Here is a 19,139-nt window from a genome sequence, read left to right as displayed (position 1 = left end):
TCAGACCTCAAAGAAATGAGAGGACAGGGTAAGAAGGACTTACTTTATCTTCAAGTTCCTGTCTTAAGTGACATAAGTCCCTGTGATGTTGTTCTTTCATCTGTTCAATGACGAGCTCCGCCTCGATGCTCATATTCAATGGATTGCATTCTTCAGAAGCGAGCCCTGAAAACACATGGGATCTGTTGGCCCTGAAGTAGGTGCTTTCAATAACACAACTGGCATCTGAGGAGGGGCATCCAGTAAAACCAAGAAATAATTTTTGGCCTAAATTACCACTAATAAGATCTATTAGGAAACCATAGAAGCCAAGAGGTTTTCTGTTTTCAAGCATAAAAATGAAGGTGAACAGGCAGTACAGTAAGATTCCTTCATGTGCAGACTTTGTACCAAATTTTAATAGAATCCATCTTTTTTAAGAGTAGATGGAGGTAGGGGTGGAAATTATTCAAAGGTGACCTTCTAATTGAAAATTCTATGGAGTGAGTTAATTTGTTTAAACCAACCAGCCTTCTATCCATCCAACAAACACTAGGTGACAAATTAGCAGAGGGGCACTGTGGCAGAAGATGCCTGGAGGCATTTGCTTCATGGGTCAAGCTATCAAACCCACCACTCAATTACAGAAGATTGAGTATTATAATATTGATTTCCTATAGTGCAAGTGGAACCCTGTGTTAAATTATCAGCTGAAATTTTAAAAATAGGGTGCTGGATAGGAACTTGTATATAGGCAGTTTGGGAGAAAAATTCTCAACTCACACATATGAGTTCACTTCCACAAATGCCGTGATGGTGACTGAGAAGAACACTAAAGCATAAACCGGATGCTGAGCTAGTACACAGACAGATGATTATGTCTAATACTATGTGGAAATCTCTCAAGGCAGGGGATTCAAAAAGGTTTTTCAGGTGGGGGTCCATAGGCAGTCAGGAGAAAGGGCATGGCTTGCATCTGGGACTGACGGTCTTGCCTTGGAGTTTCTTTTCATATATTCTTTCTTTTCAGTTGGCATATCCCCAACTGAGAAGTGATACTTGGGGTATAAACCACCCCAAGATGGCACAGCTTCACATATCTAGGAGGAGAACTCCCAACACTATAGAACACAGAAAACCTTCTGAATTGCATCATATGATCAGCTGGGGTCCATCCTCACAGTATAGTAAGGCTGCCAACCACATACTTAGAATCACAGGAAAGGTCTTAAGCCCTCTTCCAGTTGCCTCCCCAATCTCTTATTTATTCTAGAATAGATAAGAAAAGGATTAAATAAAACTTGGAAGAACCTATACTTCTATCTATAACAGTGGGGAAGACTATGACAGAACAATTTATTATGAGCCCTTTCTGAAATTCAAACTCAAAATAGTGAGGAAAGAGAATACTAGGAAGGAGGAAAAGAGCTAATAATGAATATAGCAGGGCTTCCAAACAACTCTGCCTTTCAACCTTGCCACTCAGAATCTTCCTCCAAGGCACAGTTAATCAATACTTATTTAACTTATTTGTTGTTTTACAGAGGCAATGCTGATATTTAACACAGCCAGCATGAGAAAACCAAATTCTGGTTTCTGGTTGGCCTGTTCTCCAAAACCATCATTAGACCAGTGAGGCACTCCTTAAGAAAGGGAGGATTCAGCAATAGCTCAATGTCTGAATTCTAACACTCCCAAGGCCTGGATTCTCAGACTTGTGGCCAGTTGTTGTTGTTTTTTTTAACAAAGCAAATATCCTTGTGGTTTGATTTTTCCATTCCTTTGTTGATGCATTTAAAAATCAGATAGAAATATTCTCATAAAGACTTTAAAGACAAATGAAAAAACAGACCACAAGTGAAATAGCTCAAGCAAACAGTATTGCCAGGGGTTTTTATGTTTTGTTTTGGTTTTGTTGGTTGCCAAAGTTGTGCAATTTTACATTCAAACATGGCCCAAAAAGCAAAAACCAAAGGCACAGCCTCTGAAAAGATGATGTCCGAATGGCTTACCCTGGTCAGGCTCAACGCAATCCCTGCTAACATCAAGTTCTTCTGACAGAGAGTTCTTCAAGGGAAGTCTCAACACTTTGCCTTGTGTACGAAATTCTTCCAGCTCCGACTGGAGTTCATCCACTTGGTCTTGTAATACCTGGAGTGTAAAAACCAACACCAGTCTTATATGTGACAGCAAAAGCACAAGCAGCAAAAGAAAAAATAGCGAACTTGGACGTTCCCCAACTAAAAACTTTTGTTTTGAAGGATGTTATGAAAGTAAGAAGACAACCCACAGAGTGAGAGAACAGCTTTTGCAGATTATGTGGTCTGCTAAGGGACCTGTAACTAGAATATATAAGGAACTATTACCACTCAATAATAAAAAGACAATCCATTTAAAAATTAGACAAAGGATTTGAATAGATCTTTCTCCAAGAGATATGCTGATAAGCATTGGATATTTAAAATCCTTAGTCATTAGGGAAATGCAAATAAAAAACACAGTGAGGTACCACTTCATAACCCCTAGGGATGGTTAGATTCCAAAAGACACAGCAAGAAGAACTATTGGCAAGGATGTGCAGAAATTGGAACCATCATATTGGTAGGAATGTAAAATGGTGCAAGCCCCTTGGGAAAAGTTTGGTGGTTCCTCCAAAGGTTAAACACGCAACGATCTTATGACCCAGCAATTCCCTTCCTAGATATAGACTCAAGAGAAATGAAAACCTATCCATGCAAAAACTTGCACACAGATGTTCATAGCAGTATTATTCAAAATAGACTAACCCCAGTGTTCATCAACTAATGAATGGATAAATAAAATGTAATATAACCATATAATGGAATATAATGCAGCCATCAAAAGAAAAGAAGTGCTAATACATGCTACAACATGGATGAACCATGAAAACATTATGGTAAGTAAAGGAGGCCAGCCACAAAGGACCACATATTGTAGGTTTTCATTTACATGAAATGTAAAGAATAGGCATATCTACAGTAGAGTGTTAGTTACCTATGGAGAGACTATAGCTAAGTGGAGTGGGAGTTTCTTCATGGGGCGATGAAAATGTCCTAACATCGATTATGGGGTAAGGATTGTACAATTCTGTGCATATACTGAAAGATAGTGAATTGTACACTTTGAGTGAGTTGTATAGGTGAATAGTATATAAATATATTTTACAAAAATAACTGAATGGATTTGGGGAATTTGGGGAGATAGAGATGACAGATTTTACCAATGAAATCATAACTTTAAGATCTATAAGAAAAACACCTCTACTCGATTTCAGCCAAGAGCCAAAACTTAATTGTAAAAGCGGCATTGTTTCATTCTTTTCTCCAAATGTGTACATATACTTCCTAGGAAGACAGGCTATGAGCAACCTCACAAGGAAGTGATGGTTTTCCTTACTTCTCTGCATAAGTACAATTTCCATCTAAAGTAGTCAGAACTCAGTTATACTTACCCTTGTTAAAAAAAAATCTCAAATTCCTAAACTTAGGAGAGTTACTTGAAAGAAAAAAGTCAAGGATTCGTATTATTTATAAGGACATTTTTGTCTTTTCTGGTAGGTATTGGTAATGACTTACTGGCTGAAGACTGGAGTTGTTTCTGCTTCATTTGCATTTAGTAAATAAAATAAGGAATGTGTTCAGGAAAAAAACCCAAAGCCACAAGACAAGAGCAAATTACATCAGATTAGGTCTGAAGTATTTGATTAAGAGAGGCTCATTTTGGAATAAACTCATCAACATGACCACGTATTTCTCCACTTGGAATAAAACTATATTCTCCTCTAAGCACTAGCAATTTCTGACTGAGATAAAGCAGACTTAAATGTAGTTTGCATGATTCCCTAATATTTGGGGGATACTGAATAATAACAGCTAACATTTTGGTTAAGTGCTTATTATGTTCCAGGCTCTGTTCTAAGCACTTTATATATAATCACTCATTGACTCTTCACAACAACCGAGTGGGTACTCTTATGTTTACCACCTTACAGGTGAGGAATTGATGCACCCACAGATTAAGTGACTTGCTTATGGTCACTAGTAAATGAGGAAATGGGATTTAAACCCAGGCCCTCCTCCACTATTAGGTTCTCTGTAGTCACTTACCCTACACTGCTGCTCATACTCATTTCTCATCTGTGTCAGCCTCTCTTCTTGCAGAAAGAATTCAGCACTGCTGGGATCAAGGTCACCAAACTAGAAAAAGAAAAGGACATAGCTTTCATTTTCCCCAACTGTCACTCTTAGACCTTTAACCCACCAAAAGGCCTCAGTTTCTGGTGTTTGCCCAGAGTATGGTCTCTTGAGTATGAAAGGAATGTGACATTTAAACAGAACATTACCAACTGGATGATGGGAAGAACATACTAGAGTGATGTGTTCAACTAAGGCAGGGATCACTTCTCAGCACTAGGCAATGTTTACCTCGGATCCAAGCTCCAAAATTATATCCCTGCAAAACTGACAGCTCCCTTTAGACATCTAAATACTTCCCTAATAGAAATTTCCTTGGTGGCATTGCTTCTACTCTTTTGAGTAAACTACACTTTGGGCTGTGTATCAGGAGATCAAATTTAAACAGATTTACCTTTTCTGCTAATACATTTTCCAAATTTCGCTGAAGTTTGTTTGTCAGATTTTCATATTCGGCCAGCTTCTCTGCATTTTCCAGAAGCTCATTTTCTAGACGACTGTTTTCCTGAAGATATTTGGGGAAATTAAATGGGTGCAGAAGTAAAAACAAACTATTACACCTTTTTATGTGATACATAAAGTAGTGCTCTAGACTGAGAAAATCTGTTCATCTTGAAGGTTTCAGTAGATGAGAGAAGACAAAAGTAAATATAAAAAAAAATTGATACTTAGCTTATAACCCAAAGTCTGCCTCCTCTTTCTTTGATCCTACAGAACTATGCTGTATAATATGGTAGCCACTAGAAGTCACATGTGGATGGTGAGCACTTGAAATATGTATATAGTACAAACTGAGATATACAGTAAGTATGTAAAATACCAGATTTTGAGAAGATTATGCAAAAATGTAAAATGGCTCAATAATAATTTTTGTATATTGATTATGTGTCAAAATAATGTTTTAGAGATACTGGATTAAATAAAATGATTCAGAATATCACCTGTTTCATTTTATGTGGCCATTTGGAAATTTGAAGTTCCATATATAGCTTGCATCATATTTCTATCGGGTAGCATTGCAATATAATATTTAATGACATGAAAAACATTGTCAAAATTGGTTGCAGGATAAAGGTATCCTGTTCATCGGATAGCAAAAGAGAACTAAGAAAAGTATAAAAAGTAGAATAATGAAAATCCATTTCACTTATATTTACAATTTTATTTTGGCTTAAGGATGTAAAAGCTGCATATCAAGGTTTTTCATAACTTGTATGTTTAAACTATTATAATAAAATAACACATCAACTGAGGTCCGCAAAAGATTTTTTCCATATATATATATATTTGACAAATATATATTTGATATATATATATATATATATAATACTAACAAGTATTTTTTTAACAAGAGATTTTTTACCCACATTTGCTTAAAAAAATAAATAAAACCACACAGACGTGCATTTTGACATATGTTCTATTCCAGTGTTAAAGGCTGATTGGAAGAACATTCTTTTCAAAGTACATTTTGCCAAAAGAATATAAAGCCAGTATATTTTTAATACATTCTAGTTCACACCCTCACATAGCAATATGGAATAAAAAAAGAATGTGCTTGAAGAGTTTTCTTCTTAAAAAAAAAACAAAAAAAAACCTTCTCCCAAAATGCCAGTTCTAAAACTCTAATCTTTCAAAGCATGTCTAAATTTAGATGTCCAAACAGTTAGGAGCAATCTCTGTGTATCAGGCCCCTGTTGCTGCTCTGCAAAGTCACAAATCAGATTCTGCTACTGACCACAGGGAAAATACAATCTGGACCTTGGGGAGGGAGGCAGACGTAGATCCAATTAATTATCTGTGATGTGCTATCTTCTGGCAAGAAAAAAGTAAGCATAAAGGGAGTGAAAAAGCCATGTGGTATGCGGTGTTGGAGAAAGCAGGGGAGGAGCATAAAAACCCACAGAGGAAGTGAGAGCGCCCGAGGCAGGTGCAGCAGGATTAGGGGCACGGTTCGGGGGGCAGGATGGGAGATTGGAAGTGTCTGAGGCCAGACTCCCTTCCAGGGGCTACCAGGCTGCACTTTTACGAAGGGCCACAGCATGTTCTTCAGTCAGCTAACTCTGGTGGCCATAGAGAGGTTGGATGGATGGAAGAAAAGATGCACATAGGTCAGCTGAGAAATCCTCATGAATCCTGAACCTGTTCAGAGGCTGCAGACATGGAAAGGAAGCGGATAAATCGGAGGGACCTCTCAGAGCATCACCAGGTCTTAGAGACTGATGAGTGAGGGTGACCAAGATTTTAGCTTCTGTGACAGCACATGGTAATTGTGTAGATTAAAGAGAAAATTCAGAAAAGGATGCAATCTGATGGTTAGGGTGGGAGAAATGGCTCAGTGTTTGATGTACGGAGTTTCCGGAACAATAGGTAATAGTCTATGTCTATTTATTACCTTCCAAACACAGCATATGCAGCATCTCATTTAATCCTCATATTAAATACACTCTGAGGAAGGTATTACAATGGTGCCCATCCCGTATGTCAGGAAACAGGCTGGGGTAATGTGATCAAGGTTTTCCAGTAAGCAGTGGTATCCAGAATGGACCTAGGCAGTCTGAGTCCCCAACTCACCCCCCTCTATCTCTAGACTACACTGTATCATATCAGAGTCCCATAAAGAGAAAGATCACTTCCTCTCTTGAGACACAGGAAAGGACAGGAGGATGTATAATAAGGCAAAAGACATATTGGGAAGCAAAGAAACAAAGCTGATGAGCTCTGTGTGGCAGGAGACAATACCATCTGCTCTGAACTGGGGATGGGGGCTGAGGGGGTGGAGACAGGGAAGGAGAAGGGCATTGACCAGGTGCCCAATGGCCCTAAGGACTTAGTGTAACTCGGGGATGGGGGGTGGTGGGGGAAGAAGAGCAAGATATGCTAATCAATAGTGTCGGCAAACCAGAAGCCTGGATACTCCTGAAATCTGGATCCCAGCAGGGACTCTACCATGTGTGGGTCACGACCCAGCAGGACAAACTTAACAGGAATCCTGGGACTGAGCCTTGTGTAGACCCGTAGCCTTCCCTGCCGTATTCCCAACGCGGACACAGGCCCGAGCACTAATAGGGTGATTACCTTTAAAGAGAGGGCAAGGCGGTCCCGGATGTAGTTCTCTTCTGTTTTTGCCTTTTCAATTTCCTGCTCAAGTTCCAAACGCTGCTTGCCCACCTGCTGCAAGATCTGTTCTCTCTCCTTTCGGAGTTCATTCTTTAGGGCTGCTATCCGTTCCTTGTACTCTTCGTCCAGTTTCCTGTGAGAGGGAAAGACCAATGAGCTGCTGTTAAACCCCTCAGAGGTCCGGTGCGGATCCACCAAAAAACGGAAACACAGAGTCGAAGACACAGGAAGCTCCTCGAAGTATGGAATGTGTCCTGCTTTCCTTGAGGCTTGACCACACCTCCATCCCTCCAGCTGGGTGTGGCCATGCAGGCAGCAGGCTGAGCTCCATGCCCTGGGCCAGGGTGGAGGGAAAAGAGGGACCTGGCCCTATCCAGTCGCACCTGAGGTTGTACTCATTCCGCCGCTCTATGGCCGCATGGTGATCATCCACCTCCGAAGCCATTAGAGACTTGAGCTTCTCAGCCTTGTCCAGATCTGACCGTAGCTTCTCTTTTTCTCTGACGACTTGATCAACTCGCTCCCTAGAATGGGCAAGAGACCGAGTCAAAGGGAAACTGTCTCTAAGCAATAAGTAGACCCAAAAAAGCTCTTGCCTGGCTTGCTCCAACACAAAAACAAAGCCAAGACAACCCAAGCCCTTCCAAAACAAAAAAGATGTTTCCACGGCTCCCTTCACAAACCTAATGCAAATCTGAGTGTTACCTTGTCTTCATGGTAGTGAAAGGATAGGAGATTAGCCACATGTGCATACAGAATGTGTGTCACAGTCATCTAAGGGATTTGCTGCACCAGCAGGGAAGGGAATGGGGCAGGGGAATCATCCGCTCAACTCACAGTAAATGGCGGATCTCAGCCTTAAAGCTGGCCAGTGCTGCCTGGTGAATGCCACTTTTGGTGCCCAAAAGTTCATTTTCAAGAGCCAGTGTCAATTCTGTCAGGTTCACATTTCCATCGAGACTGAAATCCAAGGCCTAGAAGTGAGAACAAGTTGAAGACGATCACATGTTCTGTCCTCTAAAATGGAAGCAGTCAAGGGGAAACAAACTCAGAGAAGTGAATGTATAGTCGAGAAGTTGGAGGATTACATTTCCTTAGTGATTGCATAGGGACAATCTTCAATCTTCTAAGTTCTAAGGAAACAGTAACATACTTATTTGCCTGTTTAAAAAAATACCACCTGGCACTGTAAATAAATACAATCATATCACTCTAATTTTTACCAGCCAGAGATCAATTAAAAGCATGGCACTTGTCAATAGTTTAGGAATTAAAAACATGGAAAGTAGTTAGCAACAGACTCCTGGCTAAAGGGGATAAGAAAAGTTACCTCTGATCTCTGAGATCTTGTGAAAATAAGAATCATTAAGGAGAAATCAATTCAAATCAGTTTCAAAGGCATTAGAATATGGACACTTTGGTGGGGTCCCAGGATCAAGTCCCACATCAGGATCCCCACAGGGAGCTTGCTTCTCTCTCTGCCTATGCTTCTGCCTCTTTCTCTGTGTCTCTCATGAATAAATAAATAAAATATTAAAAAAAAAAAAAAAGGAAGAAAGCATTAGAATTTTTCAATCCTCCCCTAATTTGTCATTTTTCTCCCATTTTAGCTGCAATACCTTCAGGACCTCCTGACTGTTCTCAATGCCCTCTTCTTGCCAGGAGTCGAGGATTTTCTCCACCGATGCATAGCCCATCCCATCGTCCAGGCAGGAGAAGACCCGAAAGCCAATGGTACTTGTCATCACAGATGGGGTTGTGGTTCGTCGTCCACTTTCATCGAAGGACTAGAAGAAGAGACTTGAGCTGGGTCTGACATTTCAACCAGACATTGACCCAACCTGGATAGTCCTGACCGCGATGAGCAGAAGGCATGTCTCTCTAACACTACCAGAAAAACAAGTCATGCAGCCCCTTTGATCTTTCTTTCCAAAGTGAGTTGAGAATGCAAAACTTATCAAAAACAGTTGATCTGGTGGGGAGTTCCTTGACACAGACATGTCTCCACTTAAAACCAGGTTTCTTCTGACCCACAGCTACCATTAAGGGGCATAATTAGTGGCTTCCCACTCTGTCATTTATGGTCACTTTTCAAACCCAACTTTTCCTTCCCAATGGTTTAGTCGTTCTTCTTCTTTTGCTTCTCTTTTTCTCCTTATTCTTCTCCAGACAGCAGATTGATTCATTAGAAACTACTCAAATGGGTTTTAACTTCTACTCACAAAGAAATCACTTCCTATTTATTTCTTACCTGCATGGAGAGGTGCCTTTTCAACTGTCTGTATGGCGTAGATGCAGATGGTGTGAGGGATTTTCCATTTTTGAACAAGCCATAGAAAAAGTCTTCCACACTCATTGTACCATCAGGATCAAGATTATGGAAGACTTCCTCAAGTATCTAGAAAAGAATAACCACTTACTTTCAATATTTTCCTCGAAATAACATAAGGCCCAAAGTACATCTGTGGCCAATAGAAATTGGTCTCACTGTTGACTCTAGGGCTGCAGATGATAGAACATGTACCTTAATTCTCATTTTATAGAAATTTATTTACTTTTCTGGTAATCTCTCCTTCCTCCACAAACCAAATAAATGTCCATTTTCATAATCATGCAATTTAGCAATTGAATGTTCTTTCTCCTATTCGTACTCTTAAAATGGGTAATCTTTAATGTAGCTATACATTATTCTATGGATTAAAAAATTACTTTAAAAATATAAAGGTACAGCTTTCCAGTGTTGTCATAATAGAAGTAAGTTTGAACTGGGGGCACCTGGGTGGCAGAGTGGGTTAAGCATCCGACTCTTGATTTCAGCTCAGGTCATGATCTCAGGGTCATGAGATGGATAGAGCCTTGAGGCTGGCTCCACCCTGGGCGTGAAGCCTGCTTAAGTTTCTCTCTCCCTCTGCCCCTCCCCAACCTTTCTTAAAACAGAGAAAGAAAAGAAGAGAAGAAAAGAAAAGAAAAGGCAAAAGAATGAAAAGGCAAAAGAAAAGAAAAGAAAGAAAAAGAAAGAAAGAAAGAAAGAAAGAGAATTTAGACAGTCATTAAGTCATTATATTGCAGTGTTACTACATGATATTTTGCTTATACTGAATTTTTGCAATTGGTATGTTAGCACAGCAGAATTTGGCCTGGGACAGATTGCAATGATCTAGGAGTTTGGGTCTGAAACCCAGGACTTGGGATTTAGAGTGCTACTTGGAACAACACTGCCCGTTTTGGGTTTTTATTTTAATGCTTTAACACAAGAGAAATGAAGATCAGAGAGGATGGATTTTGTGTGTGCCCAATAGAAGGATCCAAGAGATGTAAGAGAATTTTGTCTGGTTATTTTGTATCCTCTAACAGTAAGCAAGGAGTCATCGTGTAACTAGAGGAGGAGAGACTGGACTACAGTGCCTTCTAGGGGCTTGCCTAGGAGGTGGTTTGTCCCCTAGCTCAACAGTGGAATATAAAGGGATGAATAAAGCAGCATGAGTCACTGATACCACAAAACAGGGAGGAAAGGCAATGACCTCCTTTTTCCTGGTAGCTGGATTCCTCTTTACTTCAAGGGCTAAAGTTTTTCTCTACAGAAACTCCTCTGTTGTACAAAGCAGATCACCTGAGGATCTCGTTAAAACGCAGACCCTGATATAGTTAAATCTGGGGCAGGGGACTGAGAGTCTGCATCTCTGACAAACTCTCAGGTGATGCCCCTGTTGTTGAATGGCAGGGAAAAAGGATAAGCAGCAAAATTACTCTTGAGGCATCAGAGTCTGCAGTGGGGTCCATTCGAACAAAGGCTTCTCTGTGACACATCTTCAAATTCTGAATATTCATTTCATAAGTCTGGACTATTACTAGGATTTGTCATCTCATAACTACTGATTTTATTCTTCATGTAAGTGCCTGAGGCATTGATCTCAAATGATTCTTTCCAATTCACACCCAATAGAAAACATCCATCTCTATTCTTTTTTAAATACCACTTCCTCTAGGGAGGACTCTGGAACAAGAAACCATTCTAAGGAGTGGAAATCTTTAGAAGAACAGTTCCTAAGAGAGAATTATATGGAAAACCAATGGAAAGGTATTTGGGGTGAAATTCCGAGGCTATTAAAATCCCTTAGCATTTCTCTTAGCATTTGTCTCATTCTTACCAACCAAAAGAACACTTTTTTGGAGGAGGAGGCTCTCAGGACCATCAAATCAGAAGTCACAGTAAAATCCAGGTGCACTGACAAGTTAACAGGCAGTATTTCGGCTCTAACCTTAGCTCTACACTGCTTGGTCCTGTGATCTTGGCCAAATCAACACACAGATACCATACTGCTGAAAAACCCATCACCTCATCCACTCAAAGTCATGGAGCATATGAGTCCCGCCAGTTACTGTACGCAGGGGAGTGGGGAGGTGGTGAACAGATGGCTGTGGATTCAGATGAAGGCAGGGTTGGGTTGAACAGAATGCAAGTCATATGTGTAATGGGGGCATCCTTTGCACCCTGTGTAGGAGCCAAATCTAGAACCCTGAGGACATTCTTACTCCTCATGACACACCAGCCGGGTCTTGGATGGTTGATTTCCCATTGGGAAATGATGCACTATGCTAGGGATAGTAAACCCAAATACCCAGAGAGACCAGGAGGTCAACACAGACCAATAAGGCAGGATGGTCTTGAGATGTCACAAAGTGTCACCACTTAAAGCAGGGGACTGAATACGTGAGTGCATACTCTGTTCAAAAGAGCTAGCCAGCCACCTCTCCCTGCTAGCACAACAGAGTCAAATACTCTGGTTCTTAGAACTAAATTTCCTGATTTAAAAAAAAGAAAGAAAAAAAAAAGTGTAGCAAGAGTTTAATTTTTAAACATTGGGCAGGCCAGAGGGGGAAAAAAAAACCAAAACCCCAAAACTTTGAGCCATATTTGGCATCTACATCTAGAGTGATAGCTTGCCATCCCTGCCCTACAGTTGTCCTTGCTTCTGCAAAGCAGGGTATGTGAGACAGTGAGTCAGTTCCCCTTCATGGTAATGGCATCAAGCAGCAGGAACATCATTTTATCTATGAAATGGGGAGGGGACTAAATCTAAAATTGCTTTCAGTCATAAAACCCTATGATCCAAACCCTTGATGAGATCATCCTGAACTTTCAGCTCCTCTGTGGTCTAGAGTCAGTAGTATAAAGTACTACAGTATTTCATGCTTTTTGAGGGGTGGGGGCAAGAGAAACATGAAGTAAAAGCTATTTTCAATGAGCAATCTTTTACTCATCCTCAGATCCGAGGAAAATAACTCAATGTGCTACTTCTTTTCCAGGGCTTTGGAAACTCCACCACTGAAGAAAATGCAGCTCCCCACAAATGGTTACAGTTTATTCCAAGAATTGTTCTTAGATAAATAATCCAAGTGTATGCAATATTTCTTGGCAAAACAACCCAAGGTTCTGTATACTACACTAGTTTATAATTTAAGAGGATGAATGTAATTTTATGACTCAACAACCAACACTGAAAAATAAATGACCACTGAGCCATTAAAAAGATAGTCACCCCCCCCCCCAAAAAAAAAGGCAGTCAAAGGGTACAGAACAGTCACATATTCTAGGGAGGGGAAAAAGCTTTTCTGCAAATTAGGCTACTTGGCAGCTTTTGATAATAAATGTCTTTCTGGTTTAGGAAAATAATACCACCAAGCAGACAGTATGGTTTCAAATATCATTATGATCAAAGATTCCCCAAACTACAACTGTAGCCCTAACCTCTGAGTCCCTCCTTATTTTCAGCTCTTTGAAAGACAGATCTTAGAATTATTTATATTCTTATGTTTCATGACTGTTCATGGACTCAGTCCTGCCAGTTTGCCTCTTAATTTTTCAGAAAACGCAAAGCTCAGAATTTTATCAAGCTGGGGTCTTTAAGAGCCTCCTTCAAGATTCTTCTGTATATCTTCAAAACCACCAACCTACCCTTTTCCATTTCCTCATGACCAGAACATTGTAATGGCCCCTGGCCAGTCTCCAAGTCAAAGGCTGTCCTGACACCAATATACCCCACAAAAGAAGCTCAAACCATTCCCAGTAGCTGTTTTTCCTATATACTACTCAATCTGCTAAAGAATATCACACTTGATATTGAGATTTTCTCTCCCAAAACATAAACTCATAAGCCTCGCCCCTGAAATACTCTCCCAGCTCAAATCTTCTGAACTCCTTGTGTAATCCATCCTCTAGGCCTTTCCCACACTTTGCTCTGTGAAAGCCACTTCTACAAATACATCTGACATCGTGGCTGCACCAAAGTAGTATCTGATAATGTGGGGTAACATGCTTAGCACAGCAAGGGGCATGTAGTGTGGGCTCAGTAGGTGTCAGCTATTATCAGCGTCCTTTTATCCAGAACACAACATGAGCTACTCAAAGAAAGGATCGTCAGTGGCTTACTTCGTAGAGAAGAGAAAGAGACTAGACTCTCTGTAACATGCTACAGGAAGCCAAAATAGGGCTGTTCCTAGCCTATGGCCAGTCTAGATTTCATCATGACTATTATTTCTGAAGAAAAATATGATGCAAGGCTTACCTCTCCATCAATATTCTGCAGCCCATACTGTTCACAGATGGAGACCAGCTTCTTTCGGTTCAGGTGACCATCACGGGTGATTCCCAAATCTTCACAAACCTCCTGCAGTTTCTCTTCTATCCAGTCTTGGGGAGCGGATGACCCACTCTGTGAGGCATTCAAGTCATCTGGGTTCCAAAATCTTAACTGGCCTGAAATCAAAACATATATTGTGCTGTCCCCAAAGGAATTGCAAAGAGGGGGAGCCTATCCTCAAAGAAATTGTGCTTTTTAAAAGTAAATATTAAAAGAAAGAGACTATAAATGCTGATTCCATTTTGGTTTAAATCTGCAAGTTCAAATGAAATGGAACCCTTGGTTCTCAGGCTGCAACTAAAGCAAACCAGCACTTTTTTCTATACCATGTAAGAGACATCTGTGCAGGAATACCAAGGTTCTAGGTTTGTTTTACTCCAACTGAAAACATGCACAGGCTTAAGGCTTTGTTGTGATTGGAACAGAAGGCTAGTTGAGAACTAATCCAAAGAGATTTATTTGCCCTGCCTCAACTTTAGCTATCAGACTTCATTACCGCCACTCTTTCTAGTCTAAGCACTAGAACTGCTTTTACTGAGAAGGAAATTATTTCATGATAAATATCATAAAACAGTCATAAAAGTCATAGGATCAGCCTGATTTCCAAATCTTTACAGCTTTAAATATTCTGACCTACAGATACACCAATTTGAAAGAATAAATGGTTGTAAAATGCAAGTTACCAATTATCTATACATTAAGCATAAGTTTCATTTGAACACTTAAGGATCAAACTTTTAGTTTAAAAATCAAAATTTATTTATCCTCTATTAAAAGTTCTCACTTCTAATTAGATTTTCCACTTACATATCGGAGATTTATAAAGTCATTACTTAATCATGAGATAATTACTAGTACAATTTTGGGTGCCTTGGAAGAACCTTAGGAGGTTGAGAAGAGCATTTAGTGCTACCTTTACTATTTATTGAATAAACCAAGCTTATCACTGCTGTGTTTTTCCAGGTTAGAGACCTGGAGGATGCACAGTAATTACACCTAAGTAGAGTTATGCCAAGTAAAGTGGGCTGTGAAGTGAGGGGAGAGTCCATCCCCTGAACCACAGTGCCATCTGCTGGCCCCAGAAATTCAACATGTTTCACTGCTTCTTAAATACATCTGAAACTGCTCAGTGGGTGCACTTTAATAGGTCTCTAGTTTAGGACTGCTCATAGATTAATTTGAAAGTTTGTATAAGAGAATAATTAGTCCATAAGTAAAATTCTACATTTAGATGCCATACCTTGAATGAGGTTCTATGTTAGGATTCTAAACCTATGAACTTTCCACTGGGAATGAATTTTTGGGTGGCTGATGTTCTTAAGGTGACTTTTTAGTTGGCCTCCAGCATGTGAGGCTATTGGGGAGAAGGCTCAGAGATGCACAAGGGGGGGTATGGGGAGTGCCCCGTGAATGGCAGACCTCAACACACATTCAGTTCCTACCTTCTGCTTCATACTCCTCACTGCGTTGTGTCTTCCAGTGCTAGAGAAGGCAAGAGAAGATTAGTGTGCTTTAGTACGGATTCAGTTTTCCCAAGATCAGAGCACTCTCTGGCTCTGCAAGCATCACCTGAATGAGTCACATGGTTCAGAACCCTCCAGGTGGGCTCTCCTGAGTCAACCAGCCAATTGAGAAGAGACTCCTAAGAAATGCCACGTAACCATCTGTGCTATTTCACTAGTGATTTGCCTTTCACGTTTGCAAATTCACATACTCATCAGTAAAACTTATTACAACCAATAAAACCAAGCCAAAGCAAATATTCAGAATCCATTGACCAACAAAAATTCATACCATGCATTTATAAATTTGTTCTTCAACGTGTACTGGGTGCCAGGTATTATGATACATCTTCAGAATACAACTATGAACAGAACAAACACATTTCTTGCCTTGAGAAGCCTATATGCTAATGAAGACATGCAGACAAGAAAGGAAAGTGCAATATTGTACAGCATTAAGTGTTACGACAGGGAAGTTCAAAATGTTATGACGGTACCTAAATGGGATCCTCCAGATTCAGGAGATCAGGGCAGACTTCCTGAAAGAAGCAACATCTAAACTGAGACCTGAAGGGTGAGCTGAAGACAGCCATGTGAAAAGGAGGGAGCAGCTACTATTTGCTGAAGCACGGAGGCAAGAATGAGCTTAGTGTGTTTGTGACACAGTGAGGAAGAGACAGAGATGCAACTCGAAACACGTAGGCTGGAGAGCTCAAGTTAAACAAAATATGATACCAGTAAATTGCATTAGAAGCTGTGAAAGTGGGCAGCCCAGGTGTCTCAGCGGTTTAGCATCTGCCTTCAGCCTAGGGTGTGATCCTGGAGACCCGGGATCGAGTTCCACATCAGGCTCCCCGCACGGAGCCTGCCTCTGCCTCTGCCTGTGTCTCTGCCTCTTTCTCTGTGTCTCTCATAAATAAATAAATAAATAATCTTTAAAAAAAAAAAAAAAAAGGCTGTGAAAGTTACCTGAATGGGACCATCTTGCCCCTATTATGCTGTTACTACTGGGCCTTTTTCAAGTCATAGCATATATTTGTGGTCCGTGTACTACACAAAAGCACCCAGCCAAGGACACAAATTGGCACCAAACTCCAGCCCTTGCTTCACTGGCCAACCATAGCACAGATCTACTCCCAGTCAACGGCAACACATAGCTCCACAATGGCCTCTGGCTGGCCAGCGAGCTGCCTAATCACTCCTGTCAGAAGATTCTACAACCATCGTAGGAAACCCTGTTGAGGAAAGGTGTATCTCCCTCTCAAAACCTGGCTGTTGTCTCAGAAGAGATCCAACTTGATGGAATGAAGCTGCCTTTGATAACAAATACCTAGCCTTTTCTCTGGGATGGTTGAACTATTCAGGATGGTCTGATTTCTTGAGCTTCTAAATAAACTCAACAGGATAATTAGCCTGATTAACTCCAGTGTCCAAGAGCTTGGATCCCTCATGGCGGTGTGCCACCCAAAATCCTTAGCTTGAATGTTGACTTTCAGTATCTCATTCAAGCTGAGATGAGTTGAGGTAACCTACTTTCTTCTTCCCCATATGCACTTATGCTGGTCCTCTCCAATTAACTAAAGGACAACTGTCTACCAGGATTTCACAGTTCTATATTTTACTTAGAAAGATACTGAAGCTGCCACCAGAGAGTTTCCCCAGTTCCGCCACACTATACTCCAACTCCAAAGTGACAATGCTGAAATGGATCATTCTTGCCGTGAAGACAACATCACAAGGCCATGACTCAAAATGCAGAAGTTCACTACAACTCCTTCAGATAACAACTACAAGTCACTAATACACATGGTAGTTATGGAAACAGAATTAGGGACAGTGTAATGTTTGCTTGTTTGTGATTACAATTTTAGCAGTACACATTTCCTCATAAGATGTATTTCAAACCTGGTGGATATATGGGGCATAGTGGGGGTGGGGAAGGAGCAGTGGGGTAAAAAGTCCTCCATACATCTTATTGTTTCTGGGCACAATTCAACTGTTTTCATAGGAAATGATTCAATCAAAAAAGCTCCACTAATAAAAGCATCCTGCCTGTCTGTCCTGGCATATTTACTTCCTCACCCACAAAGCAAAGATTTAAATTCGTATACTACTTTGGCACCCCAAATTATGAAAATTCATTATTCAGCATGTAAGTTGGAAGCACCCTAAAATGGAATCCCTTAAGTCCACCTAAAACAAATTAAATGGGTTTCTATGATCTAAGAACCATTGTTCAAAATAAAACCTACTAAATCATGAGCAGGGGATGAGTTTTAACAGCACAAGCAGACAGGAAAAATAACAGGAGAATATATATCATCAGTGGACCCAAACAACAAAGGGAGCCCCCACTAGGAGACACATGGAAAAACATAAACACATACCTTCAAAAAACCCTTGGTAACAATTCCTAACATAATGAGGTATGTATACTGACAGAAAGGTTTATTTCTTACATTTGCTCACTTCTCAATTCATTTTAAAATAGTGAGCAATTACTTCAGAGGTACAAGAGGCTCCAACCTACTGTTTCAACTATCTCCTGAGTCTACGGGACTAGATGCTTATATCTGATTCACTTCTCAGAAAGTACTGCCCCACTGCCCTCCATCCCTGATTCCACCCCCCAACCCCAACTAATAAGAGTGTGGGGACATGGGAGCCAGACACCCTTACTTACGGAATTTAGCCTAGACACATTTATGAATTGCTAAATTGCTTAGTTTCTCCATCTAAAAAATGGGAATAAAGTAAGACAGATTTTACCAAGCTGGGTAAAATGCTTAGAATTGTGTGGCACATAATAAGCACTATAAAATCTTATTTTTACTGGGCATGTATTTATGCACCCTTTATTTCTTATTTTTGCAGATTTCATTTTTATTACCATGTTTAAACTTAGGGCGTTCATTTGGGTGGCCCTGGGAAAGTATCAGTTATTCATACAAATTTGTAAGAACAATGACAAGTCCAGCAGAATACAAACAGGCAATTCACATAAAAGGCAACACAATTAAACAAATATGAGGAAAGACTCATTTCAAAAGCAAAGTAATAAATTAAAACCAAGGAATCACTTTGTTCCCATTAGATTAGCAGTAGTAAAATAGGAGTCCTATTACCGTCAAGGTTATGATTTAAAATAGGCCTGTTTATATGTTACTGGTAGCGATGTGAATGGACATTACCCTTTTAGTAAAGAAAATTGCTTTGTCTCTGAAAGCCATAAAAATGTTCATGTTCTTTGACCCAATAATTCATATAATTTCCAATGACAGTAAAATCAAAGGAAAAATGCATATGCATAGATATGTACATTTAGCACTTTTTGTAAAAGTACTGAAAACAATTTAAATATTTAAAAATGGGGATCCCTGGGTGGCGCAGCGGTTTGGCGCCTGCCTTTGGCCCAGGGTGCGATCCTGGAGACCCGGGATCGAATCCCACATCAGGCTCCCAGTGCACGGAGCCTGCTTCTCCCTCTGCCTGTGTCTCTGCCTCTCTCTCTCTCTCTCTCTCTCTCTCTGTGACTATCATAAATAAATAAAAATTTAAATAAATAAATAAATAAATAAATAATAAATAAATAAATATTTAAAAATGGAGCACAAAGTACAACTATACATCATAATATAATCATTAAAAGTATAATTATAAAACCATGTAAGAGATGGAAAAAT

General features: G+C 40.1%; 1 protein-coding gene across 13 annotated transcripts in view; it reads right to left on the bottom strand.

The window, feature by feature from the left end:
- Positions 1-19,139, bottom strand: part of NIN (ninein) — a 98,727-nt gene that overhangs the window by 37,054 nt on the left and 42,534 nt on the right. For all 13 annotated transcript variants that reach the window (XM_041758326.1, XM_041758324.1, XM_041758325.1 and 10 more), the window contains 11 exons: positions 15,397-15,436; positions 13,880-14,070; positions 9,565-9,711; positions 8,933-9,100; positions 8,151-8,287; positions 7,697-7,837; positions 7,272-7,446; positions 4,588-4,698; positions 4,107-4,196; positions 1,992-2,130; positions 44-165 (listed from right to left, as the gene is read on the bottom strand). In XM_041758326.1, the coding sequence (XP_041614260.1) occupies positions 44-165; positions 1,992-2,130; positions 4,107-4,196; positions 4,588-4,698; positions 7,272-7,446; positions 7,697-7,837; positions 8,151-8,287; positions 8,933-9,100; positions 9,565-9,711; positions 13,880-14,070; positions 15,397-15,436 (1,461 nt within the window). The remainder of the gene's footprint in view (positions 1-43; positions 166-1,991; positions 2,131-4,106; positions 4,197-4,587; positions 4,699-7,271; positions 7,447-7,696; positions 7,838-8,150; positions 8,288-8,932; positions 9,101-9,564; positions 9,712-13,879; positions 14,071-15,396; positions 15,437-19,139) is intronic.

Source organism: Vulpes lagopus, chromosome 6 (genome assembly GCF_018345385.1).
Source record: "Vulpes lagopus strain Blue_001 chromosome 6, ASM1834538v1, whole genome shotgun sequence".
NCBI classification, from domain to species: domain Eukaryota; kingdom Metazoa; phylum Chordata; class Mammalia; order Carnivora; family Canidae; genus Vulpes; species Vulpes lagopus.
This window is presented reverse-complemented; position numbering and strand designations above follow the sequence as displayed.